A 19,038-nucleotide genomic window follows, 5' to 3' on the forward strand; every position below is an offset into this window, starting at 1 on the left:
CCCTCAGGCCACTGCCAGGTGCAGCCATGCTGCTTCAGTACTGGTCCCCAAGGTGTTCACTAGCATGTTTATTTTTAATGTGAGTAGTTCCTTATTCTGTTCATAAAATAGAGCTAAAATACATATTCTGCATAAGAAATTGTGAGGGATTTTATGAAAGTCCTTCAAAAGCTTTCTTAGAGTCCAGCTTTGGAGGTTAAACTAATTTTAATGAGGCTTGTGTGCATTAATTACCTAACACCATCAGTAACAGGAATCTCTTAAGCTCCCTTCATGGAAAACTTTATTCTATTTGAAATTATTCCTTTCAACAATCGTTCAGTCATTGGTATTTTCAGGTCTAGGAAGCTGCTGCCTCTGGCACTGCTTTCCTGTGTTCAGAGGGAAGTGAAGCCACCCTTAGAAGAGCCATGTAAGCTTCAGATAGAAATCCTCTTTCCTTGAAACCCTGAAGGTTTAGATGTCATGGAGCACATTTATTTAAACTCCAACCCTTTTATTTATGTGCAGACCTATTTAAAAAAAAAAAAAAAGTTTAACTGAAATATTATTAGTTCTTCCCTCTCTCAGCTAATTTATGATATGTTTTAAGGCTTTTTACTGCCATTTTGTAAAGGCAGTGTGTTCCAGTTGCCTCAAACCTGCGAGGCAGGGGAGAGCTGTGTGTGCTCAGCCCTCCAGACTGCTCCAGTGCTGACGTCTCTTAATAGGAAATCAATAAAAATCATAAGATGAGGTTTCCTTTGCTCGGTGGTGTTTGTTCTGAAGGATCAAAACTGGCAGCTGCCAAAGCTTTCCTCTGTGTTTTTCCTGCTCAGAGTTGGTGGTTTTTGGCAATCCTCTCAACATCTGAAAGGCTGAGTGAGACTCCCTCACCTTAGTTGCACCCTGGTGCTTCATGTCCTGCCAATGGGGTGTTGATTTATTGTGTGTGCAGGGTTTAGGGAAGGTGAGGGGTGGATTTTGAGGGTTCTGCTCAGGGCAAAAATGCTTTAAAATAGCAGGTGGCCCTGTGCTGGCAGGAGTTGGGGTTGGCTGGCTGTGGGGGTGATTTCAGTTGATTTTCCTTTTTTTTACACAAGAATATTTGATAAAACAAGTAATCCTTGAGCAGCCTGCCTTTGCCACTGTTCTCTGAGGAGCTTCTTTTCTGGGTGTGTGATAAAAGTGACCCTTTTTGGTGAAAATTATCTCAAAAATAAATGGTATTTTCCTTTTCTGAGGAGGAGAGGAGTGATGCTCTCCCAGCACAGGCTGCAGCTGAGAGCTGCTGGCTTCCCTCTCCCCTTTTGGCCAGGCCTGGCAGTTTTGTTCCCGAGCTGAGCATCCCTCAGGGCTGAGGAAGGGGTTTGGTTCTCCACACTCGGAGTCTGGGGAGTGAAAACCTCTCCCTTGCCCCCCTAACACCAGGGAGCCCCTGCTCAGGGGGGGTCTGGGTGCTGTGCCAGGAGGGGCTTGGGAAGCTGAGCACCGCAGGCCTGGGAGGGGAGGAGAAATCCTTGTTTTTCCCCCCAAAACCATGGGAGATGACTCTGCATCTCGGTGCCTGCACTGGTGTCTGCAACTGCCACACGGCAAGAGCCGCTCCAGCGGGAACTCATTAGTTTTCCTTTCAAGGAGAGAGGCTGTGCCTTGGATTCACCAGGAAAGAGGGAAACAAAAGGAGGCTGGAGGCGGGCAGGAATAAATCAGAGGCAGGAGATATATATATATTTATATTGAAAACAGTCTGTGTATCAGAATCAATGAAGTACAAATCTTTTAGGAAATAGTCCTGAGGGAAGACTCGTGAGCATTTCAGAGTTTGTGACATACCCAGGGGGGAGCTGCAGGGAGGGCAGGGGAAGCACAGTGAGGTGCTGAGGCAGGAATTCCTGAGGCAGGGGACAAGCTTAAACCAAACCAGGAGTTCCTGAGGCAGGGGACAGGCTCAAACCAAACCAGGAGCAGGTTCTGCTCCAGCCAGGCTGAGGTGTGGACACATTTGCACCCCCCCTCCCCCATGCTCTTCCAGGGTGATGTCCCCATCCGTGACCCCAGCAGAGCTGGAGCTGAAGCCCAGCTGCTCCCCTCATGGGCCACAGCACGGGGTGTGGTGACTCCCAGTGGGTGCCTCACCTGAGACCTTCCCTCATTAAATAATCTGGGAAGGTCACACTCGATCCCTCCAGCAGGAGGGGTGCAGGTGGCAGCTCCACGAGTGACCGGCTGAGTCCTGCAGGTGATGACCAGCACCCACCGGCACCCCGCTCCCTGCTGGTTTTCGCTGGGTGCTGCCACCACCGGGCTCACCCGGAAGAACTGAAAATCGGACGGCGACGATCTTTAGTTGTTTATTTATTTATTTGTTTATTTCGCTTAATAAATGTGCGTCGTTAATTAGGCGCGCCGGTGTCCTCCGAATTTGGGAGTTAGTGGGGTGAAAATTACAGCGGCGGGAAGGGAGGCGGAGGGGAAGCTCCAAGGGTCGCAGCGAGGGGGCTGCCCCGGCTCCCCCCTTCCTCTTGCGGGGTTACGCGGGGAGAGGAGCCAAACGCGACCCGCCGCCGGGCCCGGGAGCACCGAGGGGGATGGGACCTCCCAGACCCGCTTTTGGGGTTTTTTGGGGGGCGCTGCGCCCGGGCAGAAAGGAGTTGCCATAGAAACGGGGGGAAACCCGGCGGGGGGGGCGTGTCACCCGCGCCGCCGCCGTCGCTTTAAGAGCGCAGAGGAGGGAGGTAAATTACGCAGCTGCGAGGCTCATCCCTCCCTCCCTGCCTCCATCCCTCCATCTCTCCATCCCTCCGTCCGTCGCCGCGCTCCCCGGCCGCCCCCCGCACCCATGGAGGCCGGCGCAGGTGAAGGAGCGGGGATGGGCGAGGGTGGGGGGTTGGGAGTCCTGAGGGTGCCCCGCGCAGCCCCCGCTCACCGCCCGTTCTCTCCCTTCCCTGCCAGGTCGCTGAGCCCCCCCCCGCCGGCGCCGCCGCCGCCCCCGGACATCGGCGGGGCCCCGCAAAGGTGAGCGGGGGGCGGGCGGGGGGCGACGGGACCCCGCGGCCACCGTGACTCAGCCCTTTGTGGCTGCGGGCTCCGGGAGGGGGGAGCAAAGGGGAGGGGACACGCAGAACGGGGGTGCCAGAGCCGCTGCACATCGGGGGGTGAGGGAAGGGGCCAAAGGACAGGGGATGCTTGGGGCGGGGTCACACGTCAGGCCCGCAGCGCACACGCATTGCATGCACCGGACCCCCGTGCCACGCACCAGAGCCTTGTCACGCTCACCGGCCCCATGCTGCATGCACCCAGACACACAGCATGCACCAGCGGCCCTGCACCACGGGCACCGAACCCACACAGCACGCAGCGGGCACACGCGATGCTCCTCAGAGCTGCAGTGCATGCACCAGACCCCCCTCACATGCACCGGACCCTCCCTGCATGCACCGGACCCGCATCACATGCACCAGCCCCGCATCTGCTCATGCACCATCCAAACGTCTCTCCTGGCACCCTGGGGCGTTGCAGGAGCTTTTGTGCAACTGAGGTTTTATTATTTAATGGCTTAACTCTCCGGCTCGGGAGGGCCACGGAAAATCCCGGCGCTGGGTGATGAGCCGGGTGCTCCTTCCCTCTCCTCCCGCAAGGTCAGTGCTGCGGGCCCGGCACAGGAACCCGCTGCTGCGCTTATAAAATCCCTGCCCCCCCTCGGGAATGGGTGTGCCCTGCCGTGACCTTGTGCGGGAAGGTGCAAATCCTGGTTCCCAGAGGTGCCTGGTTGGGGAGGGGGCGATGCTGGAGGTTTTGGCAGGTTGGTTGGAACAGGCCATTGGTTCATCCTCCCTCGCCACCATCTTTTCCTTCAAGGTGGATGGTAGAGAGGGGAGACCCCCTTGTGTGGGGAAGGGGCTGCTCGGCTGGAAATGGGATTTATCTTCCATGGTTTTGCCTCTGTATCCTGACACTGCTGCTCACAGGTCCCCAGCACTGCAGGTGTAACCTCACAGGCATCCTGACCTTCCCAGCCCTGGGTACAGCTGCAGGGGCCATGTCCTGGGTATCCTGCTCCTAATCTTGTGGCTGCTTTCATGCTGCTGCTACAGCATCTGCCATGAACCTCTTTTCTGTTTTTTTCCTTCCCATTTTCCCTTCTCCTTCAGAGGCCCCAGCAAGAGACCAGCCTGTTCCCTTTGGTCCAGCACCTATTTTTTTAGCTAACCAGGGCCAGGAATTGCCCCCTCCCCACTGGGCACTGCAGCCAGGTCAGCTGGAAAAGTGATGAGCTGCATAACCCGATCTTTCTGAATGGTCTCCCTTTTCCTGTTAATCTCTGGGTGTCAACTCAGCATTTTGTAACAAACAGGAGGATAAAAGGAGATGCTCCTGTGCTTCATTACGTGATACAACAACTCTTAGCAAAACTGATTTTTCTGGGGGTGTTGCATAAACATTCTGTGCCTTTTGTCCCTGCTCTTGCCCCAAGCACTTTGCTCTGGTCTGGAACTGGAGCATCTCCCTCTGTCCAGGACCCAGGAGAAGCTCTGCCTGCTTTAGGATGAGCCCATCTCTGCTGGAACAGAGCTGAGTTTCTCAGCCCCAGGAGATCTCGCTGGTCCCTGGGACACTCCCTGCTCTCAGAACATCCCTGGTGGCAGCAGGAGGAGCACGGACATGGTCCGTGCAGCCCTTGTTTGCCTCCAGCAGCTCTGATGGTGCCTGTGGCACTCTGACCCTTCCCATCACCACCCAACTGCATCCCAGTCCCTTTTCAAACACTGATCCAGGCCTTGCTGCTGTTTGGGAGATGCAGTGCTCGGTCCTGCGCCAGGTTGCTGTGTGTTTGCCCTGTTCAGCACTTTGCATATTTTTAGTGTGAAGAAAAAGCAGGGCCCGTGTCAGAAAGGCAGGAGGGGGTGGTGGTGGTGGGTGGTCCTCAGGAGCCTCTTTTGTTCCCTGGGAGAAGGAAGCTGTGCTTTCCCTCCCCTCGTTGCCCTCTGCTTTTAATCTTGTTAGTCCTGGAAGGCTGGAAATCTCCCAGCCCGATGGGGAGGGACCCGCCTGGAGGGCACCGTTCCTCTCCCGAGGATTCTGCGGACTCGGTAAAGCCGCTCAGAGGCACTTGGGCTCGGTGCCACCCTCGCAAATTGTTCCTGACGCCGGATGCGCCAAAGCAAACAAGGGAATCCGGGAGCGGGCAGGGTGGTGGGATCCCTGACAAAAGAAGCAGTGAGCGAGAAATCCTTGGAAAACCGGCGGCCGGGGTGGGTGCGTGCTGGGGGCTGGGGCTGCCAGACAAACCCAGCGGCTCTCCCACCTTCTCTGTGTGTTCCCTGGGGGACAGGAGGAGCTGGAGGGGCTGCTCGGGCCAGTGCTGGAGCTGGAGCCTTCTGAATGCTGCAGAAGTCCAGCAGAGAGGGGGTCTCCTGGGAAATGAGAGCTCACAGTGGCAAAACCTCTGAGGAGTGGGCTGAAAAATCGTCACTGAGCCAATGGTGAGGGTTTCTTGTGTCCTGTGGCCTTGTTTTCCATGCAGGAAGCTTCTAAGAGGAGCAATACCTCTCCAGCCCCACCTCCATCACTGGCATGGTGTGGGATGTGGTGGCATTCAAGCCAAAGAGGTGTTTCTATGGGGCAGCAATCCCAAAATGTTGGTTATGCTGCAGTTCTTGGAGAAATGCTCCCCTGGGTGCTGAGCTGAGCCTCGGGGTGCTCTGTCACCCCTGTGTCACCTGCCTGGCTTTCTGTCATCATGGTGGTGTGATCTGTGGGGCTGTGGTACCCCAGATCCCCTCTGTGGCTGGCAGGATCTTGTGGGCCCACCCCCCACAGCATCACCCACCCCAGGTGGTGGCAGCGTGGTGGGCTTGTCCCTGGGGGATGTGCTGAGGTTGAGTGACCCGTGCTGCTGGGGACAGTACATGCCATGCCTGGGGGGGTCAGATGCCATTAGTGGTGTGGCAGTGGCTGCCTGAGCCCTGCTGGGAGCTGCTGACAGCAGCAGGAAAGTGCTCGGGGAGCAGCTCCGAGCTGTGCTTCTGAGGAGGGGTCTCTGCGTGTGCCCCCTGTGCTCCATCCCACCCTGGGGGGCTTTCAGCTTTTTGTGAGGTGACTCTGGCTGTCTCCTTACCAAGGGCCAGCACTTTTATTCAGCCTGGATTCCCCAGGCTGGCTCCACAGAATAAGCACTGCTTTGTGCTCTTGTTTTTCCAGGAGCTGCCTTTCTGTTCCACGATGGGCTGGATCACAGAGTTTTGCTGTGGGTGGCTCCAGAAGGGAGTGTTAAACCTTGCAAAGGGCAATGTTCATCCTGCCTGGCCCCTGGGTTGTGTTTTGGGCTTAGGGATGGGTTAACAGTATGGGGATGAACTCTTTGAATGCAGGGATCAGGGCTTGCAATTTGTGTCACTGGTTTCAGTTCCTGGCTCGTTTCTGAGGCCGAGTTATTGCTGCTCAGGGTCCCTTCCAGAGCCTGGGCTGAGGACACGTTCCCTCTCCTGGGGCACAAAATGTCTTCATCAGGAACATCCCACAAGAATAGGATTCTTCTGCATTTCTTCTCTGTCCTGCGAGATGTCCCAATGCATTTCTTGTTCTACAGAGATGAAAATAAGGTGGAGGAATTCTCTCCCTTTCACTGTCTCAGCTGGCACAAGAGTCTTGGCTTGATCTCATCCACCCTTTGCATGACTTGGGGTTTGCAGACTGGGAATCACTGGCCTGGCACATTGTCCTCTGGCTCTGTGAATTTCCTCTCTTGCTGCTGAGGTTCCTGATGTTAATTTTTGGTGTTTTGCCCCCATGCTGCTTTTTCAGGTGGGTCTTGCTGTGGGCAGCTCCTCTGCCCCCCATCCCTGATGCTTCTGACCCAAAGCAGTGAACCTCCCAGCTCGGCTTGCTTCCTACCCACAGGTTTTTATGAGATTTCTTCTTTCCTCCTTGCCCTCAAGGCTTTGCCCTGACTCCTGCCCCACAGTTAGATGGTTTTTACATTTTAGTGGTGAGAGAATCTTGGGTTTCCTCTTGCTTTCGTGGTCAGGGTCCCTTTACACTGTTGCTGCAGATCCTGGTCCATGCCACAGTGATAATTCTGAGTGCAAGGACACAAAACAGCCATGAACTGGGAAGGTGTGTGCTTTGGTGGTACCTCTGCCCAGCCTGCCTGTGGTGGGGCTATGGGCATGGCAAAGCTTTTGGGGAGACCAAAATGGCCCAGTGATTCTTTGGGAGTAAAGACAGTGATAATTTATTACTGGTGATTAAACTCCAGCCCCCCTGGAGAAGCCTGGCTGCCCAGCACCTTTGGGGATGGGGACCTGGGCAGGGTGCAGGACGGTGCTCCCACTTCCACAGGATTTTGGGGCCCTCTGGCAGCCCCTGGCCAAGCTCCCTGCAGCAGCAGCAGCAGCACAGGGCTGCTCTGAGGCTTCTTAATCCCTAAACCTGCTGGTGCTGGGAGAAGCATCAAGCCTTGGGATGGGTGCCAGGGCGGTCTGCAGCAGTGGGAGGAAGAACTGAGCTTCCCAGGGGTGAGGCTGAATCCAGGCCTCCTGGATTCTGGGGGATGCTGGTGCATCCGGCTGCGGGTGCTGGGGTGGGCGGGTGATAACGGAGCGGTTTGGTGAGCAGGCTGAGGAAAAGGAGAGGCAGCAATGCCGGGTACCGCCAGGCTGTGTCGGGCCAGGGCAGGGGCTTGAGGCTGCGAGAGGGCGAGGATTTAACCCCTGTGGCTGAGAATGTCCCAGGAAAAAAACCAAACCAAATCAAACCAAACACTACCAAAAACCCCCCCGAATCTGAGAGCACCTCTGGGCAGGACCCCGTGGCATGAGGAGTTAACCCCCGGAGGCCCCGCATGGCGCTGCCGGGGCTGCTCCCACCGGTGCGGGGCCGCGCTCGGCTCTGCTGCGGGATGCTGATTCACGCTGCTGCAGTAGCAGAGCCCGCAGCCGCCCAGCCACGCAGGCTGTCGGCTCAGGAGATATTGGAAGAGCTCCCTCTGCCCAGGCCTTTCACTGACAAATCCATCCCGGCGGGGAGCAGCAGGACCCCCCGAGCCAGCTCGCTGTATCCCGGGGATGCTGGCAGCCCCCTCCCCTGCACACTGCTGTTCCTCTGCTCCACCTCTCCAGGCTCTTCCATGCCCTGGTTTGGGGAGCTGGGAGTGGTAAATCCTGGGCAGAGGGGAGGCCTGGGCTGGTCCTTGTGGGCTAGGAGCATTAGGCAGGAGGTAGCCTGGAAAAAAATGGCCCTGGGGTGGCAGATGCAGGAGGCTGCACGGGGGGGAGCTGTCCCTGCTCCCTCCTCTCCTGCCTCCCCCCCTTTCCCGCTTCTCTCCTTATCCTGGAGCAGGGCCAAGCAGCACTTGGCATTTCCAGATCGATTGATTATCAGCTGCCTGGTCCCATCACTCGTGGTGCTTTGGGCTGGAGCTGCTAAAATCTGGGACAATATACCAGCATCGGGAATGTGCTCAGGGATGGGGAGGGAGCCTGCAGGGTGCCCTCAGCCCGGGCATTCCTGGCCACCCGTGAGCATCGCAGCAGCCCCATGGGATGCTCGGCAGGATGGAGGTGCTGAGCAGATGCTTTCTGTAGCTCCCCCCACTGCAGCAGTTCACGTCCCCACTGCTGCCTCTTCCAGCAGCTCCTGCCATTTGCTACAAGCCTCTGGATCTGGCCTATTTATTTACAGGAAAATGGGTTCTGTGCTTCCCCAGGGATTAGCAGCTGCTGCCGCATCACGCAGGGATCTTTTCCTCCTCACCTGGTGTCACTGATGTACGGGGCATTCTGACTTAATTAAAGCAAAGCAAGTGCCCAGCCCGCAGCGTGCCCTGCTGGGGCAGGATCCCGGCGTTCCTGGGCAGCGGGAGGCAGGCAGGGAGCACAGCCCAGATGTGCAGGGGATGCAGTTCACATCTGTCCCCTTAGCGGGGTCTAAACTGCTGCCCTGGCTGAGGGGCTGACCCCTACTTTCACCTCCTCTCTCTGTCGCTTTTAATCCGCAGTTCCCCCCGCCCCGGACCCGCGGCGATGTCTCTGCCGGGGAGCAGACGCTCGTCCACCGGATCCCGAAGGTGAATATGCTGCAGCCTCTGCCCCCCGGCACCGGGCGGGCGCCGGGCCTGCCCGGTGCTGCTTCTGACTGGAGGGAACGAGCCCCACCTACACCACCACCACCACCACCAGCTCCCACTTGGCAGCACCAACCCCCCAGCCCGGCTTTCGGGGGGCTTTGCATGTCACTGCCCACCGCACAGCGCTGCCCCGCCCGTGCACGCAGCCCCCCGAGCGCTGCACCCCTCGTCCCTCTGTCCGTCTGCCGGGACCGAGCCCTCTGTCCGCCCGGGCAAAGGCAGGTGATGGGTGAGAGGGGGGGATCCTGGGCAGTGGTGCAGGTTGGGGTCGGGGCGAGCTGGGAGGTGTGTGAGCCCTTGGAAAGGCTCCTTGAGCTGCAGTGATATAGAGAGGAAAAAGAGGAGGTGGGGGGGAAAGCGTTTATTCCCCCCAAAACATCTCCACGCCCTGAGCCGCTGTTATTTTAGGAACTGTGCCACCAGGCAGAGAGAGAAGGCAAACACCCGGTCTGGGTGCTGAGCTGGCAATGGGTGGCTTGAGCTCCCCAGGGGCTCCTGATCCTCAGGGTGCAGGGATGCCACGCCGAGGGGGGAAAGCGGGTGGGCAGCCCTCCCCCCCGCCCCCCAAGCCCTGCCTTTGCACCCGTGTCCGTGCCATTTTGATCCCTGCTGTTTGTTTTGTCCTTTTGTCTTGTGTGTTCTCGGTGTGGTGGTTGGCAGTCGCGGGTTTTATGGACGGAGTGGCTTTGCCTCCTTCTTTAAGTCTTCAGCGCCCTCAGCCACTCGGCCTGAGACACAGCCTCTTCTCCCTGCCTCCAGGCGCCCCTCGCCCCCCGGGAGGGACACCTACGGCACCTCCTCGCTGAGCAGCAGCAGCAATTCGGGCTCCTACAAGGGCAGCGACAGCAGCCCCACCCCAAGGTAACCCATCACCCGTGGCCCCGGGTGGCTGCTGGGTGGCCCCCTGGACAGTGGGGACCGGGACACCCGTGGTGCCCGTGCCCAGCAGGGCAGAGCCCAGTGGAGTGAGGCTGTGTGCTTGGTGGCTGGGGGAGCCAGAGGAGCTGCTGGTGTGTCTCACCAAGACCCCCACCATCTTCCTCCATCGCCGTTGTCGTGTCTTCTCCCTCCCTGTGCCCTCCCTGCCAGCCTGGCACCCCCTTCCTTCTTGCTGTGGCCGTGGCTTGCACGCTGCACGTGTCCCTCCCTCCGCTCCCGCGCCCCGAGGGACACCCGGGGTCCTCTGGGACCAAGGGCATGGTGGACAAGAGCTTCGTTTCCATCCCCTCCTGCTGCCTGCTGGATGTTTGGCAAGAGAGGTGGCAGCCTGGTTTGTCATCGGGGGGCCTGAGGGTGAGCTGGGAACATCCCACACCCCCCATGGCAGGGAGCAGTGGCTCTCCTGAGGCCACGGTCCTGCCTGGCTGCTCCCAGTGTGATGCTCATGTCTCTGGCTGGAGGTTACTGGTGCTGCTGGGCTGCCTGACACCACACACAGGGGCTCAGGACTGCCCCACTGCCATGTGCAGAGTCTCCATCATCCTGCTGCCATGCCCAGGGGTGCTGGTGCACCCCACTGTGCTATGCTGGAGCATCTCATGCTGTGCCCAGCTCCCTGCGTTCCTCCCTGTCCCCTTCCCTTGGCCAGCCCTCGCTCTCCATGTCACCCTGGGCTCTTTGGACCAGGGATGTCACCTCATCCACCCCAGTGGTGGCACAAGAAGGGTCCAGACGTGCCACTGTCCCAGTTTGGTGCAGGTGACGGATGCCCCAGAATTCCACAGGCAGGTCAACCACCAGCTCCAGACTTGCTCCATCCCACACCCTCTCACTACCCACTTCCCGACTCCATCTCTGATGGGGCTGATCCCACCAGAGGGCTCCATCCACATCTGTCATTCCCCAGAAAACTTGCTCTGGGCACATGGAGACCTCAGCACCCACTGCTCATGGGCCCACCACCCCGGGTGGGTGGGCTGCAGAGGGCTTCAGAGACCATGGGCAGCACTGGCAGGGTTGGGAGCCCTCCCTGCTCCTCCCACCCACAGGGCTCCTTTGGGATGCAGCCCCTGCACCCCAGGAGCATCCCTTGGGGCCCCTCTGCCGTGCCCGTGCCGGCACAAGCCCCGGTGAGTGGGTGACAGCCGTGTCCCCGCAGGCGCTCGTCCAAGTACAACCTCTGCAGTGACAACCATGGGATAAAGCCACCCACACCCGAGCAGTACCTGACACCCCTGCAGCAGAAGGAGGTTTGCATCCGGCACCTCAAGGCTCGCCTGAAGGACACGCAGGAGAGGCTGCAGGACAGGTGAGTGGGGGGACAGCGGGCACAGACCCCCCCCCCCCAGAACAAGAGAAGCTGAGAAGGGTCCCAGCTCACACCACCCATGGTGGCAGCTCCTGTTGGCGACTGGTCCTCAGTCCCCAGTGCCACATCTGGTCCTTGGAGTCATGCCCAGGTTTGTGGCTCTGCAGTGGCTTTTTCAGCACGTGGGCACCCAGCATCACTGCTCCTGGGTTTGGGGTCTGTGGAGCCCACGTGTCCCACCTGGGGTGGCCGTGCTCTCCCCTGAGCCCCTGGTTAAGTCTTTGCCACGCTTTTTCCTGAATTTCAGCGTCAGAGGGTAGCTAATCCCCATCTGCTCCTCTCAGGCTTAGGCACGTCCTCCATGGCGTGCCAGCTGCCACGTGCCCTCCCGGGGCACCTGCCTGTCCCCACACAGCCCTGGGCTCTGCAGCCCCTCCAGGGAGGGGACGAGCATCACTCCCGAGGGTCCCCAAGCATCCCTCCTGAGGGCCCCTGAATATCCCTCCCGAGGGTCCTGAGCACCCCTCCCAAAGGTTCCCAAGCCCCTGGATCCATCCCTAGGTCCCAGTTGTGGGTTTTGCTGGATGCTCCAACTCAGTGTGGGGCAGGTGAGGACGGAGGTGGCCCCGCAGCCCCCTCAGTGCCGTGGCGGTGCCCTCCCCATCTCTCACAGGGATGCTGAGATCGAGGACCTGAAGACTCAGCTGTCTCGGATGCAGGAGGACTGGATCGAGGAGGAATGTCACCGTGTGGAAGCCCAGCTGGCGCTGAAGGAAGCCCGCAAGGAGATCAAGCAGCTGAAGCAGGTCATCGACACGGTGAAGAACAACCTGCTGGAGAAGGACAAAGGGCTTCAGAAGTATTTCGTGGACATCAACATCCAGAACAAGAAGCTGGAGACGCTGCTGCACAGCATGGAGGTGGCGCAGAACGGGGCGCAGAAGGAGGAGGGGGCTGGCGAGTCGGCCGGGGGGTCTCCAGCCCGGTCCCTCACCCGCAGCTCCACCTACACCAAGCTGAGCGACCAGGGGGCCGGGGACCGCAACGTGGGGGGCTCGCAGACCATCTCGCTGGACGAGGGGGCTGACAGCGGCTTCGCGGGGGCGGAGGAGGCTCCCGGCCACACGGACCCACTGGAGGCGGGGGGGGAGCCGGGCACCCGCCTGCCCCCCAGTTCCACCTACGAGAAGCTGCTGGGGCTGCGGTGCGGCGTGGAGGCGGGGGTGCAGGCGAGCTGCATGCAGGAACGCGCCATCCAGACGGACTTCGTGCCCTGCCAGCCCGACCTGGACGCCATCCTGGAGAAGGTGATGAAGTCCCAGGTTTGCAGCCTGGGCAGCCCCACCTCCGCCTGGGTCTCGGAAATGGAAGACGTCATCCCCGGCCCCGAGTTCTCCAACCCCACCGGGGCCACGGACCTGCCGGCCGGCGAGCCCCACGCCGCGACGGCGAGCGCCGGGGCCGAGGCGGGGACCACCCGCAACCCCGCGGTGCGGCAGCCGCCCAGCGCCAGCCCCTCGGTGGCCATCGCCTGCGTGGCGGAGGAGGAGGTGATGGCTCCGGAGGCTCCGGGCTGCGAGGCCGCTCCTTCTAAGAGCTACTGGAGCCGCCATTTCATCGTGGATCTGCTGGCCGTGGTGGTGCCCGCCGTGCCCACGGTGGCCTGGCTGTGCCGCTCGCAGCGCCGGCAGGACCAGCCCATCTACAACATCAGCTCCCTGCTGCGGGGCTGCTGCACCGTCGCCCTCCACTCCATCCGCAGGATCGGCTGTCGCCCCGTCGCCAGCCACGGGGGCAGCGCTCAGCCCTGACACCCACCCACCCCGAACCCCCCCGGACCGCCCCCCACGGACCCGACTGCTGATTGTAAAGCCCCGGCGTGTCCCCGCTGCCCTGGGGTTCGGCATCGGCCCCGGCTTGTTATGCAGACCCCGGGGGGTGTTTGGGGGGTCTGTGGGTGCATCGGGGGGTGCTCTCCCCTCTCTGCCCTGTGCTGGAGGAGGAGGGGAAGGACTGCTGCTGGACGTGGTGATGCGGGATGTGGCACCCGAGCATCACGCTGTGACCCCTCCCCACCTGATGGACACCCCTGCACGGTGCTACGGGCTGGGGGGGGGGGGTTTGGGGGGGTGCACCCCGCCGGGTGGGCTCACCCCTCATTGCTGTCGCTTGCCCGGTGTCCTTGGAGCCAGAGCAGACGATGGCGAGGAGCCGACCCGGCCATGCGGAGAGCGGGGGGAGACCACAGCGTTACCCCCCGGGTGCGTGTCCTGCCCTACAAGGGCAAATTCTGGGCGTGGGCGGGAGGCGGGGGGAGCCAGACCCTGGCCCAACCCCCAGCTGCGGTGTTTGCCCCACTCGGCCCCTCCTCAGCCGCTCCTGGTTCCGGAGATGCCTCCCGGCACCGCGCCGGAACCGGCGGTCCGAGAAAGCCTCGGACCCTCCTTCCCTTTGCTTTGCACTATATTCAATTTTTTTTTTTTTTTTTTTTTTTTTTTTTTTTTTTTTTTTTTTTTTTTTTTTTTCTTTCGGTACAGACTGCAGCCAGGCTGCTGCGGGTGCCCAGGTGGCGGGGGGAGACCCCCAGCCCTTGCTGTGGCCACCCCGGAGCAGGTCTGGGGCTCTCCTGGTTCGTTTGGGGCTCTCCTGGTTCCAGCTGTGGTGCTGCTGGGGATCCTGCCAGGTCCAGCAGCGGGAGAAGGGGCTGACCCTGCCCTGTGCTGGAGCTCGGGGCTCTCTGTCCCAAGGGGGGGTGGCAGCGATGGGGTGCAGGCAGGGCCACGCAGGCAGAGCCGAGCACCTTTGTCTGCTCCCCTTCACCCCAGCCCCATTCCCTTTTGCTGGTGGCCTCCAGATTTAAAAGAAAAAAAAAAAAAAAGAAAGAAAGAAAAAAAAGGTTTTTTTTTTTGTTTTTTTTTTTTGTTTTTTTTTTTAATTTTGAAAAGCAAAGACAGCGACGATTGCTCAGTGGGGGCTGGTGAGGTGCCAGGCTTGGGGTTCCCCCACCCCAGGTCCTTGGTGTTCCCACCACCCCTCCTCCTCACGAATGTCTGTGGCTTCTTCGTGACTTGAACTAATGGTGTTTCCCCCACCCCATCCCCTCCATCACCCATGGATGCTCCACGTGGATGCCCGTGGGGGCACATCCCACACCCCCCACCCGGGGCTCGGGGGGGGGGACGGGACAGCCCAGGGTGCTGGGGGAAGGATTTGGGGGAAAAAACGGCAGCCGGGGCGGGCGATGGGATCTACGCCTCTTGTGCAATGTATTTGTGGATCTGTGTACACGTCTGTTAGACTATCCAAAGCTTTGCCAAGAAATAAATGTAACGATTATATTTGAAAGACAAATCTATATAATATATTTTTTAAATGCAGAAGTGAAAAAAAGCTGTAACCCCCTGGTTTTCTGGTTTCCCCTGTCCTGTACACGCTGTCTGTGGTGGATGTAATAAATGTCACTGGGTCTGTGTCTGCTTTGGCTGGAGCCGGCCTCGAGGGACACAAGGGGACACAGGGGCCCCAGGATGGGAAGAGGCACGTGCCCCATCCCTGCTGACCAAAGGGAGGAGAGGACCAGGGGGACTCAGGGGACACCACAAGCCAGCAGTCCCCTGCCCCACTCTGCAGCCACCAGCCGCTCCAGGGATGAGGGTTTTGGGGCTAAACCAGCTTCTTTTGGGGTTGCTGTGTAGGTTACATCCAGTGGCCCCTCCAAACTTCTGGAAGCATGCACAGGCTCGGCCACAAGGGCTGCCCGTGCTGGTGACAGCCCCCAGGACAGTGGGATGGCAGCGATGGCATCAGAGGTCAGGGATGGAGTGGTCCATGGATGACTTCACCTGCCCCGCCGAGAGCCTGGGCACAGGGACGGGAGTTCAGTGGGGGGACCCAGGGAGAGTCACATGGGGTGGGGGTGGGCTCCAGGGCCCCTCAGACTCACCGTTTGACCATGTGCTCATAGATGACAGTGGGGATGATGGTCAGGGTGACCACGTTCCCAGCCCCTGCCAGCACCTCCATGAGCTGCTTATCCTGCAGGAGAGATTGGTGGGTGCCCAGCTCTGCCCCCCCCATCCCACTGCAGCCCCCCAGAGCTGGATCCAGGACACCCCCAGGAGGTTCTGCACCCCGGGGTCTCACAGCCCCTACCTTCATGCCGATGACGTTCTGGCCATTGACCTCACAGATGCAGTGGTGGGTGAGGAGACCGTTGCGGGCGGCAGAGCTGTCCTTGGCCAGCGACACGATTTTCCCCTTCTTCACCACGACACCAATGTGCCCGGTGCTGTCCTTGTGCAGGGTGACAGTGCGCTGGAAGGGCCTGCAGGGACGGCCTGGTCAGTGCCACCATCACCAACCACCGGTGTCACCCACCCCGCTGCCCGCTCACCTGTCCCTCACCACCATGACAATCTTCTCCGGGGACGCCTTCTTCAGCACCCGCTGTGCCTTGTCGCTGCTCCAGCCCGTGCAGTTCTTGCCATCGATCTGCAGGACCTGGTCACCAAAGCGCAGCCCCACCAGTGCTGCTGGGGAGTTGGCTTTCACCAGCTGCACGAAGATGCCCTGGGGACAAGAGGGGATGGCACCAGGGGGCTGCACAGGGACTCGGTGGCTGTGCCGTGCCACACCGTGCTGTGCCAGGCTGCCCTGGGGCGTGACGAGCCACTTCGTGTCACACGTTGCCACATCACGCTGTGGTGCCACGCTGTGCCGTGGAATGTCACCCCACGCTGCACCGTGCCAGCTGTGCATCACTCCGTCTTGTGACACGCCATGGTCACCCACGCTGTGCCACCCCATGCAATGTCACAGCCACACGCTCTGTGCCATGCCACAGTCACCCACCTTGTGCCACCCCATGCCACGCCACAGTCACACTGTGCCATGTCATGGTCACCCACGCTGTGCCACCCCATGCCATGCCACAGTCACACTCTCTGTGCCATGCCATGCCATGCCACCATACCAGTGTCACCCATGTTATGCCACACCGTGCTGTGACACCCAGTGCTGTGCCATACCATGCTGTGACACTCAGTGCTGTGCCATACCATGCTGTGCCACTCAGTGCCATGCCACACCGTGCTGTGCCACTCAGTGCTATGCCACTCAGTGCCGTGCCCCAGGCCAGCCCAGCCCCTCACCTGGTCAACATTTTTGAGCTGCAGCCCCGTCTTGCCCCGCTCATCCTTGCAGAGATGAATCTCCCTCACCCCAGGTTTGATCTCTGCCCGCCGCAGCCCCGCGTTGTTCCCGCTCAGGGGGGCCACGACGTGTCCCGGGAGGGGCCCGACGGGGGTCAGTGCCTGTGACAGAGCCAGGGGTCAACGGGGCTGCCGGGGACCTGCACACATCAGCCCTCATGGGGTGCTGGGCCCCATCCCAGGCAGGATGCAGCCCCGCAGAGACCCCTCCAGAGGTGATGCTGTGACCTGGGGACCCCCCCCCCAGCTGGGGTACTTACGGTGCTGCCTTCTGGGTTCAGGTTCTTCTGGATCTCCTCGCTGGACAGAGCGAGCCCCATGTAGTTCTCCAGCTCAGCCAGGTTGGGGTACAGCACGGGCGGAGCTGGGGGACACACCAAGGGTGGCCTCAGCTGGCGGGGTCCCCCCAACCCACAGAAGCCCCCCCAGGACCGTGAGCCAGCAACTGGCACGAGGGACGTGGCAGGGGATGGGCCCAGGGAAGGAAACCCCCAAATTCCATCCCCACCCCATGCACTGAGCTGTGGGTGGGCTCAGCTGGGCACCCCCCCGCAGTGACCGTCACCCCCCACCCCAGACAGCCCCTCCACGGGGACAGCTGATGGCACCCACGTTACCGGTGCCTGGGATGAGCTTTGGCTTCTCGGTGGCCACCGTCGTGGGAGGGGTCCCCACCCCAGCAGATGCCTGTGCCTGCCGAGAGATGGGGGGGAAGGGGTGCTCATGGCTCTGTTCCTGCCCCTGGGGACCCTCCGAGGGTGAGAGGGAGGGTCACCCCCCTAACCCTGCCGTGCTGCCACTGACCTGCAAGATTTGGTGGCCCTTCATGTCCTCCAAGGAAGGGTAGAGCGTTGCCATGGCTGCTGCTGCTCTGCCTGGGGACAGGGTGGTTCAGGGACAGGACACCTCCCCCCTGAGCATCCCGCCCGACCCGTGTGCCTGTCCCCGTGTGCCTCAGGCTGTCACCTGAGGTCTGGTGTAACTCAGGGCTGTGTCACCAGGGCCACTATCTCTGCCACTTCCTGGTAGCTGGGACACGGCTGTCCCTGTGCCGGGCTGGGACAGGACCCCTCCCCACAGCCACCGGCTCAGTGGAGCCGTTCCAGCACCACCCAAACCGAGGAGTGGGATGTCCCATGGGATCAGCCCCTCCATATGGTCCTCACAGGTCCCCGTGCTCCCCATGTGCCCCCCAATGCACCCCACGCTGTGCCCACCCAAGGCAGTGCCACCCCCCCCTGCCCCACGCCATCACCCACCCCAAAAAGCATCAAACCCCGGGGTGTGGGGGTCAAATCCAGACTCAGCTCCCGTGGGAACCGGGCAGGATCCCACACACAGCCTGGGGATCTCAGCACCCCCCTCCCCAGCAGCAGCATCCCCAGGGGGGTGACCCCCCCAGAACCCAGCCCTGGCACCCCCAGACTCACCTGCCAGCACCTCCCGGCTCTCTGTGCCTCCCTCTGCCTGGCCCCCGGGTTTTATCTGGTGCCCAGCCCAGGGAGGGGCCAGGCGGGCTCAGCCACCCCCACCGGGCAGGGCACAGGTGAGGAAGAGGAAGAGGAAGCTCGGGATCAAGATGCCCAGGATGATGTGGGGCTGGGGGTGGGCTCAGGGAGGGCTTTCAATGGGTTTGGGCATCCTGGGGGAGCAGAGATGGAGCTGTGCCCCTCCCCACAGCATCACCTCTCCTCTTGGGGGGCCAGGGGGAAGTGGGGTGCCCCACTGTCAGCAGCCCTGCCAAGGTGACACCTTGCTCCCGTGGGGCTGACACAGCTGTCACTGGGATGTCCCCACACCTTGTCACTCACCGGTGGCCCTGGAGCACGTGCCAGGCACGATGGCCCCGTGGGAGTCCCGAGCTCCAGGTGGAAAAACTGAGTCAGGGCACAGGGAGGACACTGCTGGGGGACATCACCCTTTGATCCAACCTTCCAGCACCCACCGGGGACATCCTGCTGCCAGCACCAGGGGTCCCAGAGGCCACCGTGTCCCCAGGAGTGGGGTTCTGCTGGCACCAGCCCAGGATGGAGCCAGGATTGAGCCAGCCCTCCTGTGGAGCTGCAGTCGGGCACATCCCAGTTCCCTTCACGTCCACTCCTCCTGCCAGGCCAGAAGGAAGTGTTTTATTTAGCTTTCTATTTATTTGTTATTTTTAGCCCAATGGTGCCCAGCTGCCTCAGCCAGTCCGGGAAGGAGCAGTCTGACCACCAATAAACACAGCCAGGAGCACCATGTCCTGCAGCAGCCAGAGAAGGATGGTTCTGGGGGGTCTGTGCCTGCCCCCATCCCCCCCATCCCTGCCAAACCACGGCTGGAAGGACCCAAACCCCATCGGCACTGGTGGGTGCTATGAGAGCCACCCCAGGGGGCTGCAAGCCCTGGGCAGGAGGGCAACCACTGGCCCTGGGCTCCTCCCAGCCCTGGCTTAGCTTCAGGCAGCAGCCACAGCACTGCCTGGCACTGGTTAA

General features: G+C 60.6%; 2 protein-coding genes across 4 annotated transcripts; one reads left to right on the plus strand and one right to left on the minus strand.

Annotated features, from left to right (window-relative positions):
• Positions 1-8,845: 8,845 nt before the first annotated feature.
• Positions 8,846-14,829, plus strand: SNPH (syntaphilin). 2 transcript variants are annotated; one of them, XM_071759563.1, is made up of 4 exons: positions 8,846-9,049; positions 9,869-9,970; positions 11,208-11,357; positions 12,031-14,829. In XM_071759563.1, the coding sequence occupies exons 1-4, from the start codon at positions 9,006-9,008 to the stop codon at positions 13,166-13,168; spliced, it is 1,434 nt and encodes a 477-aa protein (XP_071615664.1). In that variant the 5' UTR covers positions 8,846-9,005; the 3' UTR covers positions 13,169-14,829. The 2 variants fall into 2 exon arrangements, with proteins under 2 accessions (XP_071615664.1, XP_071615665.1); XM_071759564.1 differs by lacking the exon at positions 9,869-9,970.
• Positions 14,830-14,931: 102 nt separating this feature from the next.
• Positions 14,932-18,215, minus strand: SDCBP2 (syndecan binding protein 2). Of its 2 annotated transcripts, XM_071759569.1 has the most exons (9): positions 17,998-18,215; positions 17,372-17,442; positions 17,185-17,260; positions 16,828-16,931; positions 16,508-16,669; positions 15,751-15,926; positions 15,510-15,681; positions 15,301-15,392; positions 14,932-15,215 (listed from the first exon to the last, which is right to left on the minus strand). In XM_071759569.1, exons 2-9 carry the CDS (start codon positions 17,423-17,425, stop codon positions 15,161-15,163), a joined length of 891 nt encoding a protein of 296 aa, XP_071615670.1. In that variant the 5' UTR covers positions 17,426-17,442; positions 17,998-18,215; the 3' UTR covers positions 14,932-15,160. The 2 variants fall into 2 exon arrangements, with proteins under 2 accessions (XP_071615670.1, XP_071615669.1); XM_071759568.1 differs by lacking the exon at positions 17,998-18,215 and having other exon boundaries at positions 17,372-17,724.
• Between the last annotated feature and the right edge of the window lie 823 nt (positions 18,216-19,038).

This window comes from Heliangelus exortis, chromosome 16 (genome assembly GCF_036169615.1).
Source record: "Heliangelus exortis chromosome 16, bHelExo1.hap1, whole genome shotgun sequence".
Classification (NCBI taxonomy): Eukaryota; Metazoa; Chordata; class Aves; order Apodiformes; family Trochilidae; genus Heliangelus; species Heliangelus exortis.